General features: G+C 42.7%; 1 protein-coding gene across 7 annotated transcripts in view; it reads left to right on the forward strand.

Annotated features, from left to right (window-relative positions):
* Positions 1–17783, forward strand: part of ANO2 (anoctamin 2) — a 318934-nt gene that overhangs the window by 94012 nt on the left and 207139 nt on the right. For all 7 annotated transcript variants that reach the window (XM_036019420.1, XM_036019422.1, XM_036019421.1 and 4 more), the window contains 3 exons: positions 6311–6462; positions 9229–9283; positions 11727–11778. In XM_036019420.1, the coding sequence (XP_035875313.1) occupies positions 6311–6462; positions 9229–9283; positions 11727–11778 (259 nt within the window). The remainder of the gene's footprint in view (positions 1–6310; positions 6463–9228; positions 9284–11726; positions 11779–17783) is intronic.

The following is a 17783-nucleotide window of genomic DNA, read 5'->3' on the forward strand; positions in this document are numbered from 1 at the left end:
TTTGTCCTATGAACTATAGTTGCTTTTGTTTCCCCAGACTTATAGTTTGTCTCTGCAGCTCAGGGAGTTTGGGGGCCTCCACCCGTTTCCCTTTCCTGCATCGTGGCCCAGAACCTCTCTCAAGACAGTGAGCTGGAGCAATCACAGACTCACCTTGTTTGTTTCCGTCTCCCAGGAACTCCTGCTCTCTGGTATGGGAAAACTGTTGTCCTAGTCTGTTCAGGCTGCTATAAGACTATACCATAGACTTGGTGGCTTATAAACAACAGATATTTTTTTTCTCACAATTCTGGAAGCAGGAAATCTGATACCAGGGTGCCAGCATGGTCAGGTGAGGGCTTTCTGCCCGGTTCATAGCTGATGCCTTCTTGCTGTGTCTTCATGTGATAGAAGGGGCTAGGGAGCTCTGTGGGGTATTTATTTATTTATATAGTTCTGTAAGTCTTTATTTTTAAAGATTTTACTTATTTATTTTTAGAGGGGGAAGGGAGGGAGAAAGAGGGGAAGTGAAACATCAATGTGTGGTTGCCTCTTGCACATCCTCTGCTGGGGACATGGCCTTCAACCCAGATATGTGCCCTGACTGGGAATCGAACCGGCAATGCTTTGGTTCACGGACCCGTGCTCAATCCATTGAACTACACCAGCCAGGGCTAGTGGGATCTTTTTTATAACAACACTAATCCCATTCATGAGGACCCCACCCTCATGACCTAATTACCTTCCAAAGATGTTACTTCCTAATACCATCACTATGGGGATTGGAATTTCAATATATAAATTTTTTTGGGGGGGGAGACAAACATTTAAACCACAGAAACCATCATCTCATATTTTTTGAATGTTTTGGTTATTTCAGGTATGGCAAATCTGGTCCCTGTTTCTCCATCATAGCAGAACTGTGGAAAGTGAGAGTTCCCCAGTTCTCTCTTTAGAAATGACAGACCCGCGAGGGAGAGTGACTTGCCCAAAGTCACACAGCTAGTTTGTATCAACGAGGGCCAGGACCCAGGTTGTTCAATCAATAGATGCTATTGTGTTCCTAGCACACAGACTATGGTCCTTGCTCTCTCTAGAAGTCCATATCCTGTTGGGGAGACAGATGGGTGGACTGAGAATAAGAGAAGAACGTGACAAACTTTATGACACAGGTACTCTTTCACAGGGTACTAAGGAAGCATGACAGGGAGTGGGCGGCTAAGCAAGGTTTCCTGGAAAAGCCGATGCTTGAACCTAGTGGTGAAGGAAAAAGAGTAATCCAGGCAGCAAAGGAGGGAGAAGTGCTAGGAATAGATGCAACAGGTGCAAAGGTATGGAGGTAGGAAGCAGGTCCGTTGTCCTCCAAGTGTAGTGTCCATGGCATGGTGCCACAGGGCTATCCATCCATGTTTTATTGTGCATGTGTGTCTGAATCTATCTCCCCAAAGTCCTGAAGTCTGGGAAATCTCTTTCCAACATGAGTCGGCCATGGTATTTGAGCCTGGGCATGTTTATGCAGGGCTTTAGTCATGGCTGGGGAGCAAATGTTACCTTGAGGTATCTGGTGGGATGCTGGTGTGCTGCTCCTTCTGTGTTTTTTCCTGAGGGAAGACAATATTACTCTCAGTGATTTGGAGCACCCTCTATCAAGAAACAGTCAAAACTTGAGCTGGCCCCACTCCTGGTCTCTCTAAACCACGCTGTCTGTCCCTTGCAAGGTGACTAGGCACTGTGGCTCTGTGTTGGTGTACCTCATTCATGCCCCCAGGGGCACTGTGATTGTCTCAGTCCCTGTGCCCAAGAAGCTGTTGCTGATGGTTGCTAGTGGTGATTGCTACACCTCAAGGGGGCTGTACTGCCACCCTGGGCAACTTTGCCAAGGCCGCCTTTGATGCCACATCTAAGATCTACAGATTCTCACCCCCAACCTCTGGAAAGAGACCGTGTTCACCAAGTCTCCCTATCAGGAATCCACTGACCATCTTGTAAAGACCCACACCAGAGTTTCTGTGCAGATGACCCAGGCTCCAGCTGTGGCCCCCTCAAAATTTTATATAAAAAACAAAGTGAATTAGTCTGTTAATAATAATAATAAGAAAAAGTCAGAAATTGTGCCTGTCCCATTCCTGGTCCCTCTAAAGACATACGGCAGATGCCCATGCAGTTTGGCCTTTTTCTCTAGGGAGCTCTTCCAGATACACTACCACGATGAAGGTCAAGAACTTCTGAGAGGTTCTTAACTACCCCTCTTCCAGAACAAGGCCCTGAGACAGTTACTGGATTATTAATTTGCACCAACTGAGTACAGGCATTCTTGGCCTCTGCCAGGGCTGGGCTCCTGAGAGCCCTTGCAGTTGATGAGGACAGGAAGGGAAGCCTTGCAGCCAGACAGAGGCTTTAGGCTTTTTGTCTCCAGCCTGGTTTATTGTTATCAAGGTCTATTACCTCATGGATATTCTGTCCCCAGCCTGGGCTCCTCCAGTGGCAGTGACTGCTATCATTTAATGCCGGTTCCCCAGAGATTTATCATTCATTCATTCAAAGCCAAGGAACAGTTGGGACAGTATCTTGCCTTCATGGAGATTATGCTTTGGGAAGGCAGCTGGACAGTAATCAAATAATCACTCAAATAAATGTAAAATTATGACTGATAGGGGCTATGATGAAGAGGCATTTGGGCCCATGAAATACAATGTGGAGACTTCTACAGAGTTCTAAGGGCTGAATTAAGAATGTTGGTTTTTTATCGTAAGAGCAATGGGAAACTGTTGAAGACCCTTCCCAGAGAGGTGAGACATGCTCAGATGTTTGCTTCAGAAACATCAGTCTGGCTCCAATGTGGGGAATGAATTAGAGGTGGACCAGAGTAGGGTTGTCAGGTAAAATACAGATGCCTAGTTACATGCAAATTTTGGATAAACAATGAATAGTTTTTTAGTATAAATTTGTCCCAAATATTGGACATATTTATACTTAAAATTATTGTTGTTCTTGTATAAGTGTTGTACAAGAGCGTTGGTCTTGTATTATCCTCACCTGAGGACATGCCCATTGATTTTAGACAGAGAGGAAGAGAAAGAGAGAGAGAGAAAGGGGGGGGAGAGAGAGAGAGAGAAAATGATTCAACATTGACCATTGGCCACGGATCAATCCCATAACCATTGGGTGTACAAGATGATGCTCTAAGCAATTGAGCCACCTAGCCAGGGCTCTAAGTATAGTTTTTAAGTATAAGTATGTCCCAAATATTGCATAGGACATACTTACACTAAAAAATTATTTTTTGATTATATGAAATTCAAATTTAACTGGCCCTCTTGTATTTTTATTTGTTAGTTTTGGCACCCCTCAGCAAGAGAAGATACGAGAAGACCAGTTCTTGCTGTAGTTGAAGGCTCTTTAGATTAGGAAACCAGAAGTGGATATAGAGAGACGAAGACAAAGAAAAAAAGCCCTTGGTCAGTCTGAGTCTGTCATTCCAAGCCATCTGGCAGACAGAGTTCATCAGCTTCCCTTCTGCTCTGAAACCTTAATTTCCATGCATATGCCATTAAAAACACATGATTATGGGTATATTAACACATCATTGCAGTCTCAGTGCAGGGTTCGTGCTTGGTCAGAACCTGCCCTAAATGACCAATGACTCATGCACTAAGATAACATCTTTTTGACCCCATCCCTGGAGGCCCAAAGGTGCCTGGAAGGTGGGCTCTTTGCATTGCAGTGACCAATATATGTGAAAGAGAGGTTTAGCTGAGGCAATATTATAAATTGCACGTCCTTGTTTCACCATGATAATTCATGTTTTAGCAAATGAAGCAGGAGAATAAAGCCGTTAAAAACCAGGCTTTGCCTGGGGGTTCAAATGCCCCAGCAGTTATCTGGCTTGTACTATCTGTGTGACATTGACTGAGACACTTAACTTCTCTTGGCTTTGCAGTATGTCTTTCAGATTAATGCTAATGTGTATCAAGGGCCAGGCACAAAGGAGATGCTTCCTAAGTGGTATGTACACCTAGAAATAAACAGTCTCCTTGTTTCAGAAAGCTGGCTGCTGCTGCTTCTTACACAGCCCCACTCTGGGTCTGTCATTGTTTGAACTCTGTGCTGACTTCCCAGTGCCCTGTGCAGCAGGGTGTCTGTGCACAGGTCTCAGTTTGCCTTTCTGCCATGACCGTCACTACGTCCCCATCAGAACCTCGTGCTCCAAACAAACCAGGCCATTTAACCCTTCTGCAGCCCAACTTGAACTTTTCTACTTTTTTGTTTACCTGGGATATCTTTGCCTATATCTGTTCAAGCCTTATTCATTGCAAGTATTTATAAGGCCATGTTAATAGAAATGTGATCAAGTAAGATAACCTATGCATAGTAAATAAGATAAATGCCCATCACGAGGGAAATGACTATAAACGAATTAGGATTCATGTGCACTATGGAATACATGTTGGAAAAACATGTATCGGTAAACTTTTGCTGAGTGAAAAAAGCAAGTTATAGAACAAGATGTGAAATATAATCACAGTTCAGAAAGGGATTTAGCTATGCATGTATTTCTGAAAGAGTCAGGATAAAATATGCTTAAATTGTATTTTTTCTTTCTGGAGAGGATTGGGTTGAAAGAGAAAGAAAACTTGACATTTAGTTAATATACTTACATGGCTTGGGTTTGTCTGTTTACTGGAACTGTGTTAACTTTATAACTGAAATTAAATCAAAATGCATAGAAAAATTTATTAGAAGAAATAAACTGTGGTTATGTTCCAGTTGTTAAATGGGGTGGCTCTTTCCCTTCCCCCAACTTATCATTATTATATTAGAGAACAAACTGATAACAAAAGAAGGTTATCTTCCTGTTAAAATTTCCAACCAAAATGCTACTCCTTCTCTACAAAACATTTTTCTGATTCCTCAACTGGATGTGCTGTCTCCTTCCTTTGAACCCTCAAAGCACGTTGTATGTCTTCTGTGGCTTTCATCTCTGTCTATCTGATAAGTATTCCATTCACGTTTTACTGCCCGTGTAGATTTAAGCAACTTGAGGATATCATGATGGAGAAGAAAACCCGCTTTCAAGTCCGAAGATCTGGATGTCGGCTCTTGTTCTAATTATCTATTGCAGCATGACAAATTGGCCCAAACTAAGTAACTTAAAACATGGTCATTTTATTCTATGTTATAAGTTTTTGGTCAGCAACTTGAGCAGAGCTGGGTCGGGTGATTCTTCTGCTCCATGTGGTGTCGACTGAGGTCGCTTGGTGGTATTTGGCTTGGGCTGGGCACGAGGGCAGCCGGGACGCTGGCTCAGCCCTGCCCTTTCCCTTTCTGAGGCCTCTCTGCAGACTTCCTACAGGTGGCTCAGGGCTTCAGGAGACCAAGGCAGACCAAGACAGAGCTGCGCCTCTTCCTAAAGGAGGAAAGCGGCAGAGTGTCACTTCTGCTGGACTGGTCAAGCCAGCCATAGAGCCTACCCAGATGTAAGGGGGTGGAATAGAGATGCCACCTGTGAAAGGAGAATTTGGGTAAAAAGAATTTGTGGCTATCAGTCCATCACAGCTTTGCTACGAGTACAACCTCTGTGTCTCAGTGACTACATCTGAAAGTTAGAAAGACCAAAAGCTGTAACAAATGCAAAAGTCTTCTGTCCATGACAGAAAGCTGTATGAATTATGAATGCCAGGGATTATCTTGGTACTAACTCTGTGTCTTACTCAAGGCAGATACTCATTAGATGTTTTGTACTATGAAAGCACACTTATTTATCAGGGACTTCCTAAAAGGAACTCACCGAGAAGGTGATGCTATGTGATCACAGAGGGGCATGGCGTAGTTGTGGAGTGCAGACTTTGGGCTAGGTTGACACAAATTAAATCCAAAGTGTCACCCAGTAACTGTCTGTGTGATCTTTGCTGACTCATCTCACCTTTCTGAGCCTTAATTTTCTCATTATAATATGAGACTAATATTGTCTATCTAGCTGGGTTGCTGTGTGCATTGGAGCTAATTTGCATAACATGCTTTAGGACAGTGACTGTCACATAGTGGGTCTTCTGTTTCTCTTACAAAGTCATATAGAAAGTTTGGATTCCTTGCTCATTTCTTTATACTGGTCACCTCCGTTCGCACAAATAGAGGGAGTCCGGAGCCCAAGTCATTGTGAAAGCAGTTGGGAAAGGGAAGGACCCTGCTTCTTGTTTCTCCCAGTCTCCTCCTCTCCCCAGAGAGGTTCCCTCCACGGGATCTGGGCCCCATGCAGCTTTGGTTGGTAAGTCACTCTCCTCTGAGTGTTGGATGTGACCTCCTTTCAAACCCGTGGCTTTGCCTTTTATAGATGTATGAGATCAAATCAGAAGGCTGCATTGCGAAGAAGTTCAATGAGATTCTGCAGAAGCTGAGCTCGCCCCTGAAGCCCAGAGTTCCAGAACACAGTAACAACAAGATGAAAAACCTCTCCTACCCATTCTCCAGGGAGAAAATGTACCTGTGAGTATTAGAACTATGGGGTAGGGATGTGAGGAGGGATGGAAAAGAAAATCAGATGCTGCTCAGTCATAAGTAAGTGCCCTGTGCCTGGGAAAGAGGAGAGGAAGCATGCTCTCATGGTGAAGTATTTCCTGTGTCTCCTGCCCTACATGAGATTACCACAAGCACCTCCTGCATAATTGTCCAGTGGCTTATGGGAAATCTGCTGTTTCAGTTTTTTTTTGCATGATGGTTGGAGAATTAGGGAGCAAACAATAAACCTTGCGACTCATATACCTGTTTATCTTCTGTGGGTTTTCATTCTGTCCAGTTCCCAATCTAACAGGATTTTAACATAGTGTGATAAACCAGAGAGAAGGTAAATAAAGATTCTGGATTTTTGTATTCTCAGCTGCCTACTCATGTACTTATTGACTCTAGGGAGACCCCCTCCCCACATCCCACCCTGGATGAGGGAATAAGAACTCTTCACAGAGATGGTCGTTTGGAAAACCTTTGGGCAGGGGAATTATGTTTGGGAAATGGCAGGTGCAGCAGCTAAGCATTCATTCTGTTTCAGGAGCAAATGAGAAAATAAAAAACTATCGGGAATGTGGAGTGAATTAAGCAAGAGGGACAGAGGAAGGGGCATGGAAAGGCAGAGAAGATATAAGGATCTGTCTCTTTTGAGTAGAGCATTCAGGGAGCTGTGTTTCTGCTGTCATTGGATAGCATCTCCTACCCATCTTTGCCATGTTAGTTAATGATTCTGTACACATATATAGGCTGTTTTTTTTGCATATCATTGAATCTCCCCTCCCTACAGTTCTGATATCATTTATGGTCACCAATTCCAATGTACTTGTGGGTTTTCCCACACGACCAAGAAATTCTCCAATACCAGCTGGGTGTCGGCCCAATCTGACACTATCTACCTGGGTATAGCATCAAATTTCCCAGGCTGAGGACTCAATCCTATGACTCCCCCACCCTTTAGATGCCAATTGCAAGTCCAGGTTGTTACCTGTGCTCCGACTAACTATAAATCGGAGGTTCCTATGACCTTGGGTTTGATTAATTTGATGGAGCAACTCCCAAAACTTAGGAAACCAGTTTATTCACTAGATTGCCAGTTTATTACAAATTGTGTTAAAGGATGCAAATCAACAGTCAGATCAAGAGATGCAGAGTGTGAGATCCCAAACGAAGGACGTTCTGCCCTTGTGGAGTTGGAGCCTGACAAGCAGCACATGGGCGTATTCTAGCTCCCCAACGTGGAAGCTCTCTGAGACTCCTCCTTCTGGGATTTTTATGCAGGCTTCAGTCTATAAGCATGGTTGATGAAATGGTTGGCCATTAATGACGGCTTCAACCTCTAGCCACTCTCTCCTCTGCAGAAATCAGGGGGTGGGACCAAAAGCTCCAACCCTCTATTCACAGTTGGTTCCCTGGGCAACCAGCCTCCATCCTGAGGTGCTTTCCAAAAGTCACCTCATTGACAAACCCAGTGGTGGTGGGGAGGGGCTTCTTATGAGTAACAAATACCCATTTCACCTTTATGGCTGTGAAGTGATTTCAAGAACTGGGGACGAGAGACCAAATTTTATAACAAAAGATTCATCCATTGCTCTGATTGCTCAGAAATTTCTAAGGTTTTGAGAGTTATGAGCCAGAAACAGTGAAGACCAAAATACGTATTTTATAAATCACAATATTGCAATCCCTGGTGAGGTGGCCATCCAGATGTAACTACCCTGTTATTATACAGATGAAACCAAGGTCCAGAGTCTGTCCAAGGATATACACTATCCAGCCTTAATGGCTGAACTGGACCTGGCATGTTGACCTCCTGGCCTGCTGTTCCTTTTGCACTCTGTGTTTCTTCCACACCTCCCCTTCCCTGGGCCTTCCTTCATATCAGCCCCGACATCGAATGGCCACTCCCACACAGCTCCATCCCTTCAGCTTCTGTGATCCTTCAAGTCTTGACGAACTCTCTGAACTTTCCAACCAAAATATGCTGTTCATCCTCAGAGTTTTCATAGCAACGGTCTACACATTATCATGTTCTACTCTGCATCAGTGCCTATCCCAGTGACTAGGCTCCCGGGTGGCTGGGAGCATGTCTCACGCATCTGCGTATCCTCTAGGACAGTGTCCTAAGCACAGGTGTCTTATTTTTTAATGAAGGTAATATTTGAAGTTTAGACAGGTATAGGCCTTGCATAATCATGAGTCTGATATCTAACTGATATGACATTGTGATAACATTAAATGAAACTTTGATAACAAAGTTATAATCCCAACACCCTGAAATTATACTCTTTTGTAATTGTTCATACTTTGTCCACACACAGTAATCTTTTTGACATTCTTTTGTTTTTAAAACTGTATCATAGTATAATATTTTTCTATCATAGTCTAAATATTTTCTATGTATAAAGTTTCAATAGTCCTAATTTTCAATGGCTGCATATAATTTATTGTATAGGTTTTGGAATTGCATCTTATCTCCATAACTTTATTAAACATAACTCCACTGATGAACACGTTATTTATGGAGCTTGTTTCTTCCATTGAATTTATTTTCCCTGTGATACAGTTTCTATGATAAGTTTTCAGATTTACTGGGTCAGAAGGAGGGTAAACATTGTGAGTGTGTGTGAGTGGCTGTGTCTTACATCTTGCTATGCTGTTTTCTGAAAGTTTTCTCTGGGTCTGGGTGACAGAGACCTCAGGACAAGGGCACTAAAATGAGTTGATTTTCTGCTTTCTTGGTGTCTCCAGGTACAACATCCAGGATAAGGACACCTTCTTTGATAATGCCACACGTAGCCGCATTGTGAGTAAACAGGTTAACCAGGGGCCCAATGAGGTGTGGTGGGCTCAGGAAGGGGTGGGGAAAGACGAAGTACCCAGTTCATCAGAGCATCCCCTTGCCCGCCCTGTTACCTTCCATCATCCTTTGTTTGGAGTTGCCTAGCAACAGAAAGAAATGTCCAGGAGCTTTCTAATCCCAGCAGTAAAAGAAATAGCAAACAACTGCCCTCACTCAGGGTTGAGAGGGGTGTCTTCTCATGAGAGTTCCCCACTTACAACCTCTTGGAATCAGAGAAACAGAGACTCTCCAAACTGGTGGGGACTTTCAGCTCACCAGGAAACTGAGGCTCTGAGTAGCAATGAGTTGAAAAATTATTCATACAGATTATTAGTGTCTGAATGAGGATTCACTGCTGGGCCACCGGGTTTTTTTCTTTCTTCTGCAAGGGAGCCCTGTGCATTTCTGTCACAGGGAATGCTAGAGATAGCCAGTTTGTCCAAGAATAAAATGATCAACCCACTCAGTAGAAAGCTAAAAATCCTTTTGCTTGAAAAAACTTGAAGTCAAGATTTTGAATTTTGCAGGGTGATGGACACTAGGGCAGATCTGTAATATGCCTTGCGTCCCTGTGGCCTCAATCAGCGAGTGTGATCAGTGTATTCTCTACCCGCCTAGAGAACATTCAGCCAATGGACAGAGGAGAAAAAGAGGTCCTGAGGAATGCTGGACACTCACTCATGCCACAGGGGAAACTTGGCAATGTGTTTCTGTTGATCCCTAAGAAAGAACTTAAGTTTCAGTAGAAGGAGGAATGAGGGTTAGATACTTAGCAGAACTTCTAAGTCATAGGGGGGATGGGAAGGATATAAAGGGCCAAGTGAGCAGAGAAAAGTACTGAACATTTCCAAGGCGTACTGAAACATGGCCCACTGTTTGCAGCATGGGCAAGAAGATACGAGGTCCCTTAGCCTGGTGTTTTAGAAAGGTTTAAAATGGGCATATGATTTTTTAAATCTTTTATGGAAAAAAATATAAACTTCTGTCTCTCTCTTTTTGGTTGATGCTATTATAAGCCACTTAAATCTCCCTGTGGCTTGAGTCTCCTGTCTGTGAGGGATCACAGGGTGTTGTGGAGATTACCCCCATAATTGCAGAGTGCTTGTGAAATAATAAAGTGCCATATAAATGCTGTTCTTAATTATTATTGCTGTTGAATTACTGTACTGTATTATAAGTGAATGAAACATTCCTGGGCCCCTTCTGCTAGAAGTTATTTATTTGCCACTCCCTCTAGGTCTGTGGCTAGAATATGGGAGTGTGAATGATGATGGAGTAACACATCTCCCATTCATCTCTTCTAGAAGCTTCTTCCTTTGCTTCTTGCCCTTTTGCCAGTCCACCCCACACTTTGAGAAGAAGGAGGAGCCTTGAGTTTTGTCCTGGGTCTATTCTGCCCTGGGGACCTTGCCCACATCTGTAAATGTCTTCCCCGTGCCCCTTCTTTATGGGCACCTGAGCAGCCCAGCTCTTTGTCCCAGAGCCAGCTTTCCTGCTGACTGTCTCTTCATAGCCTGGCACAGGCTTGGGACCCATGGGAGGAGAGTGGTTGGCCAGCAGGTTTATGCTGGCCCACCTGTGCCCCTGTTTTCTCTGCCAGGGGTACTCTCAGCATCCCTCCCTCCCACATGAGGGCAGTCACCTACGAGCCATATAGTCGGGGTTTGTTGGTCCATTACCACATGCAGAGGTCATTGAGCAGGCTGCCTGCTGGAGGCCCAGGATGTGCCTGGCGACTTGGAGTCTTGAGGAAGTGTCTGACACGGTCTGGTTGGGGGGACGAGATGAGGACTCAGGAGAAAAATAGTACCAATGGCCAACATGTAGGTGGCCCTTTTCCAGTTTACAAGGTGCTTTCATGGTTCCCGAAAGCAGCTCTGTGGCATAGCTCCATTATAGAGGTGGCAATGAGCCCTCACAGAGCTGCTCAGGACCCCTCAGATTGTCTGCCTGCGTTTCCTGTGCTTTCCCCAGGGTGGCACTAATCAGGGCTGGTGGAGAAGACATCCTCCTCCAGGTCTTCCCTGAGGTTCCACAAGGGGAGGCAGACGCCCCATCCTGTATGACCCAGGCTCTTCCTCCCATTCCCCCCAGGGGGCGCTGTGGGGGTCTGAGTGAAAAACACTCCTTGGTGTGTTTTTCTTGCCTGCTGTAACTGCAATTTATAGCCTTTCCTTTCTTAATTTTTTCAGGGTGGGGCAAAGGGAGGGCAGTGTGTATGAGGGGGTTGATTGTTTCCTCAAAGCACTCAAGTTTGAGTGGGTTTGACAAGCAGTCCATGAGCTTGGCACATGCTGGGCTTCCCCCTCCCTGTAAATGGGTCCAGCCTCCTGGTCCCCTGCCTGCCCCCCACATGTGGTGAAGCATGTGGTCAAGGTCCTCACAGCCCTGCTCTCATCCGTTTTAGGTGCATGAAATCCTGAAGCGCACAGCCTGTTCTCGAGCCAACAATACGATGGGTAAGGACCCCTTCCGCCACCCGTGGGCATAGTGCTGGGGTGCTAAGGGGGCCATGGCTGTCCTTTCAACAGCTCAGTTGGTGGGCAGCAAAGAACAAAACAAAGAAATGCCCCACACAGGGGAGGAGGCTGCTTTCACTTAGGCTATGGAACCCTCCCTTGCCCTCCAGGAGCAGGGGGTGCCCCATTTCTTGGTGGGGCTGGGGCTGCTCCCCAGACTGCTGTAACTTCTCCCAGACCTTCATTCCAGAAGAAAAGCATCTTAGAGGTCTTTTACTACAGCCCCATCAGTTCATGTATGAAGAAACTGACCCCCAGAGAGGGTGAGTGACTTGTGTAGGGCCACACATTAGTCTCAACGTGCCTCTTTTAAGTTTAGCCTTCTTGTCACCAAATCTGCCTGAATCTGTTTGCCTTTAGGTTTATTTTTATTTTTTTTAAGTGAGGATATTGGTCTCTGAAGCAGGAACCTCAGCATTCGGGAACTTGTAGGGTATGGCAGGTGGTTGAGATGCTGACGGATTACATAGAGACACACGTAATAGCAGGGGTGAAAACATGAGCTCACATACGCAAGCACATGTCCTTTCCACAGGAATCACTCTGCAGGTTGAAGTCTCTTCCCAAAGGTGCTACCGTCGTTCAGAATGGCTTTTGAAACCTTTGAGAGCACTTGCTTTGTAATAAACTCTGTGGCAACAAATCTGTGGCTTTTGAGGCAGCTTCAAGTTGAAAAGAGTCCAAAGTTATTTAGAGGCAAGTCTAGTGCACAAGGTAGGCAATGAAATTGGGGAATAAAAAAAGTGATGATAGCAATGATAGCTGTTATTGGAGAGGTTATCGTGGGGGCTCTTAGTCTGCCTCAGCACCCAGGGAACAGTCCCAAAGAAGGGAATCAGAGCAGGTTTTGCAGAGTGATAGCATTTTTAGAATTGTGCAGAACCCCTCAAGGGGGCGATTATGTATGACTATGTTTGCTTTGATGTGTTCATCTTGCTACTAAATTACAAATAAGACTCCAAGCATTAAAAATCAAATCTTCTATGTAATGTTATTTGTCTGGAGCATGGTGCTTATAAGTCAAGGATGTGAGTGAGTGAGGTAATTGATTAGTCTAGTTCAATTCCATGGAACGCATGGGAGCCCTCACTTTGAGCAGCCATTTGTCCTTGGTTATGAGGACAACCAGAAGAGTTAAGAGATCTTAGAATGCATTTTGTACTTTCTCATGGCCTCCATCAGAGTTTTTGAATTTACCCTCATTTCTTGACCGGTTCACTCCTCAGTTGCATTAATCTGCCTCTTATCCTTCCACAGCCTCCCCAGTTTGACCAGAGCTACTCCCTCAGCTGTCATAGGTGACTTCATGCTTCTCCCATTTCATTGCCTTTTTCTTAGTCTTCATCTTCCTTAACTTTCTACATCCTCCCAACCCTTCTTTACTGAACTTCCATCTTCTGAGAGTTGATAGCCAGGAAGGGGCTGCTGATCTACTGACCTGCTGGTTTTCTGTTTCTACCTCTGGACCATACCTTCTTTGGTTCCTCTCCCTTCTCCCACATTTTAGATGTTGTCTTCATGTTTCTTTGGCCTCCTTACTCTCTTTCTCTCTCTGTAAAGATGACTCACAACCATGTATTTTTATTTTTTGTTTCTTCCACCAGTTGCAGCCCAGCATTTCCAACTACTGGACTGATACCTCCACTGAGATGTTCACCAGCATCTTAAAATCAATACATCTAATATTCTATTTCTGTCTCGTTCCCTCTCTCTCCTGGACCCTCTCTCTCCACTGCTTCTCTTCCTGTCATTATGACTACCAGCCTCTATTTTTGCTCATGCTGTTCCCTTTGCATGAATGTCCTTTCTCTAATCTCATTCTTGTCCACCTCCAGAGCAAACATCACTGTCCCATAGGTTGTCTTTTAATGCCCTTTTTCTGGAACTCTCATCAAACTCAATCTCTTTCTTGCTGATTATCTGTGTCCATGGCTTTGACTCACAAGATAGTCCTTGAGATGTGTCTGAATCATCCTTATGCTCTAATACAGCTAGCTGCCTGCCTTGCACATTCTGCTCAGTTGATTTGGTTCGATAAATTAATTAAACATGACTACCCAGCTAGTCTCATAGCACTAACTGTTGAGTTCCTGACTTTGTGTGTCCATGGACAAATGAATTAACTTCTCTGCAACTCAGTTTCCTCTTATGTAAAGTGGGGATAATAATACCTACTTTGAAGAGTTTTTGTAAAGATTAAATAGGAAGCTGTTAGTTTGTTTGTAAACTGGAAAGTCCTTAAGAACTGAGTTCATTTTGAGAGACAGTTTCTAGAGTGTAGAGGGTAATTAGAAACTCTCTGCTTTCACACTGAATTTTTTTTTCTTTTGAGGATCTGATTTCTTTTTTGTGATGTCTCAAAGTCAAACATCTTAAGGATTTTGCTGTTGTTGAGTAGTTTCAAAAATTTATTTCTTTTTTGACATTCAGAAAATATTTCTTGAGCACCTGCTATGGGTCAAATGATGTTATAGAAACTGAGAGATGCCAAGATGAATTTGACCTAATTTCTACACTTGAGGGGCTCTCAGTTTAGCCATGCAGACAAACATATAAATTGATAATTATGAGATAATCTGGTAGGTACAATAATAGAGACACATTCAGAGTGCAAAGGGAACACAGAGGAGGAAGGAATTAACTTCCATGTATGTGTCTAAGTATCAACGTAAATTTTTTAATATTAGTTTCATAGCCCTAGAGAGAGAAGCATGTCAATAATTCTCATCTCAATTATAAATGGGTATAAAGGAGATAAGTGATTTGTCCAGGGTCACATACTGAATTACTGTCAGAACTGGGTCTACAGCTCGGGTTTCCTTACTCTATTCCTATTCCTACTCCCTTTGGGATGCTGTGAACCAGAAGTGGAATTAGCTTGAGTCTTTAAAGTCTATTATTCCAGAAACAATAGTTATCTAGCCATCAATTCATAGACTCTTGAATTGGTAAGGATAGCCTACCTTCTTCTGACATACAATGAGCCCGTGATCCTAAGACACCAATGTGCTTCTGCTAGGATTTTGGCAGGGAAAAGTTGAGAAGTGAGCTTAAGCTCTGTTTCCACAAAATTTTGTTAGATTGTGGCAAGCTATATTGTGTTAACCAGCTTCAGTGTTGTTTCACTTATAAAACAATGAAAAATTAAGAAAAAGGCTAACAGATATTATAAAGCCTTTCCCTTAGTGCTATTTAATATATTTTAAGTTAAAGCTTAAATAAGAAACTGACCATACAATAAAATGTAAAACCCTATTGTCTGTGTTTTAAGCATGGACATTATGAAAATTAAGTGATGAATTACTTTCTGTCTAGATTCTCAAAAGTTAATACCCAACTTCATGCTCAACATCTTCATGAAGATGCCCCCCAAAAACCTCCCAAATGTGAACCAAAAGGACCATATACGTTTGCCTTTGGGGGACCACACAACTCCCGACTGTGCAACCCAAATTTTGATGAACACTAACTTTCAATTTCTTAAGCCAGAAATTATAACAAAGTGCTATTGACTAATCTGTGTAATTAGTCTAATCTGACAGGTTGACTAATTTGTCAAGTGTCTTTAAAATTGGTACAATTTCTCTTCTCATCCACTATGCTAGTCTATATCAACTGCATTTTTCTTTTACCTGAATTACTTTCCCAACCACTTAGATACCTTCCTATCCCCAGTTTTATGTGTGTCAACCCATTCTGTATAATGCAGCCTGTATGAGCTTTTTAAAATGCAAATCTGATTGTTTCACTGGCCTTCTTGAAATGGTAAAATTGATCCACATTTCTCTTAGGTAAAATAGAAACTCCTTGCTAGTTACATATTGTTATAGACTTGATGTTTGTTTCCCCTGCCCCAAATTCATGCATTGAAGCCCCAACTCCCTTTCCCCCAAATAAGTAGTGTCTAGCAGTTCCGCCGCAGTAGCTACTGATGATTTATTAGCTTTGTAACAAGGGACATATGACTAACTTCTCTACTTCCCAGCAGAGGAGAACCTTGCAGGCCAGTTTTCATGTTGTTTGACTTCTGTCTAGGAAAATCAAGTACTTTCTATGCTCTCTGGCCATCGTAAACTGTCCTACTTAGAAGATCAGGAAGAATGAAGAACATGATGACACTGTGAGGCTTCAAGATAATATGGACCTTGAGCCTTGGAGTAAATTTTGATTGTTTTGTCCTTCTCTCTGGTCATATAGAGAAGCACAAATGGCATAGGATTGACTTATATCCCCCAGAGGATTTCTGCTTCATAAAAAGAAGAAACAAAGGAGAATAGGACAGTGCTTAGAATTGTTTCTCAGGGTATTCTTGTTGATCCTTCACCCTTGGCATTAACTTTTTTACACAGTCATTACTTTTGTGACTAACTTACAAAGCCTTTCCCATTGTACCTGATTACAGTGGACATCTAAAAGATGGAAAAGATAATAAAGATTACAATTAGAAGATGGAAAAAAAGCCCTGGCTGGCATAGCTCAGTGGATTGAGTGTGGGCTGGGAACCAAAGTGTCTCAGGTTCGATTCCCAGCCAGGGTACATTCCTGGGTTGCAGGCCAGAACCCCCAGCAACCGTGCATTGATGTCTGTGTCTCTCTCTGTCTCTCTCTCTCTCTCTCCCTCCCTTCCCTCTCTAAAAATAAATAAATAAAATCTTAAAAAAAAAGAAAAAAAAGAAGATGGAAAATATATTAACAATGATAATAATTCAGAAATACTCTCAGTTTTTTAGCATCATCATTTCTTTTCTTTGTGGAAAATCCATTGTTTTGAATGACTACTTTTTGTGAAGCATTGAGTTGTATACAAGTTGTATGTATTGAATTATTTATACTCCTGTCTTGTTCTACAAAATTTCTGAGGTGGCTTACAAGAAAAACAATAAAACAGCATAATATAAATAATAAATTAAACAATAAAAACCAGGAAAAGCACAAATTAAAATGGAATGTCAAAACTAGGAGAAAGAAATAGACTGACTACGAATATTCAAACCATAAGGCCCTCTAGTTTCTGCAGTTGGACTGCTGCAGATTTGACCTGGAGCCAAAGTGAAAGGGGGATATGGTTAGTGGCTTAGCTCTTGATGCCCTCAGCAACATCTTTTTGTATGAAAATTTTTTTCTGTAACCTTTCATGCCATTCCCTGCTTTCTTATGTATAATAGAGCAATCTATATTCTCTGTATAAATGCATACATAACCTTTTCTGGATGATTCAGAATCATCACTAAGAATATGTTTTCTTTTAATGTTTATTCAAGGGTTATCAAATATTAGTAGGGTTGTTTGCCCCACACTATCTGATTTCTTGAATTTTCAGCTCAGGTAAGGTGCCTTCCTGACTTTTGTTATTTCTTTTTTGCTTTTTTGCGGGGGGACAGGAAAAAAACAAGCTTGTTAGAATTTTGGGTAAAGAGAGAGTGAAAACGTGCTGAAGGAGGGTCTGAAGGATTCTGTTGTTGTTTGCGTTCATAAAGTTAGGGAATGAGTTTTATGAAATCTAGGTACTCTTTCTTCTGGGTTCTCTGTTATGAGAGCTGAGATAACCAGATAAGAGATGTCTGTACAGATAAGGTATTACCAAAACCAATACGTAAGGACCAAATAATAAGGACCCCTTGCACGTGTGTAGTGGTACACTTTTTAAAGCATTTTTACTCTCATGATCTCATTTGACCCTATAAACTACCAGGCAAAAGAGGTTCAACACATGTTAACTAATTTCACAACAGAGAGATCATCTCAGTGCCCAAGGTTAGAAATTCATAGCTAGATCTAGGACTTGGGTTTCTTGGCTCTTCTTCATAGTTCTTGAAACAATTAATAAACGAATGAAGTTATTGGGAAAGGTTTCCCAGAGCAGTGGAAGCTGAGGTCTTCCCAATGCTGGTTAGATTCATTCATTCATTCCACAAATTTTTATTAAGTACTTACGATATGTCATT

This window comes from Phyllostomus discolor, chromosome 2 (assembly GCF_004126475.2).
Source record: "Phyllostomus discolor isolate MPI-MPIP mPhyDis1 chromosome 2, mPhyDis1.pri.v3, whole genome shotgun sequence".
Classification (NCBI taxonomy): Eukaryota; Metazoa; Chordata; class Mammalia; order Chiroptera; family Phyllostomidae; genus Phyllostomus; species Phyllostomus discolor.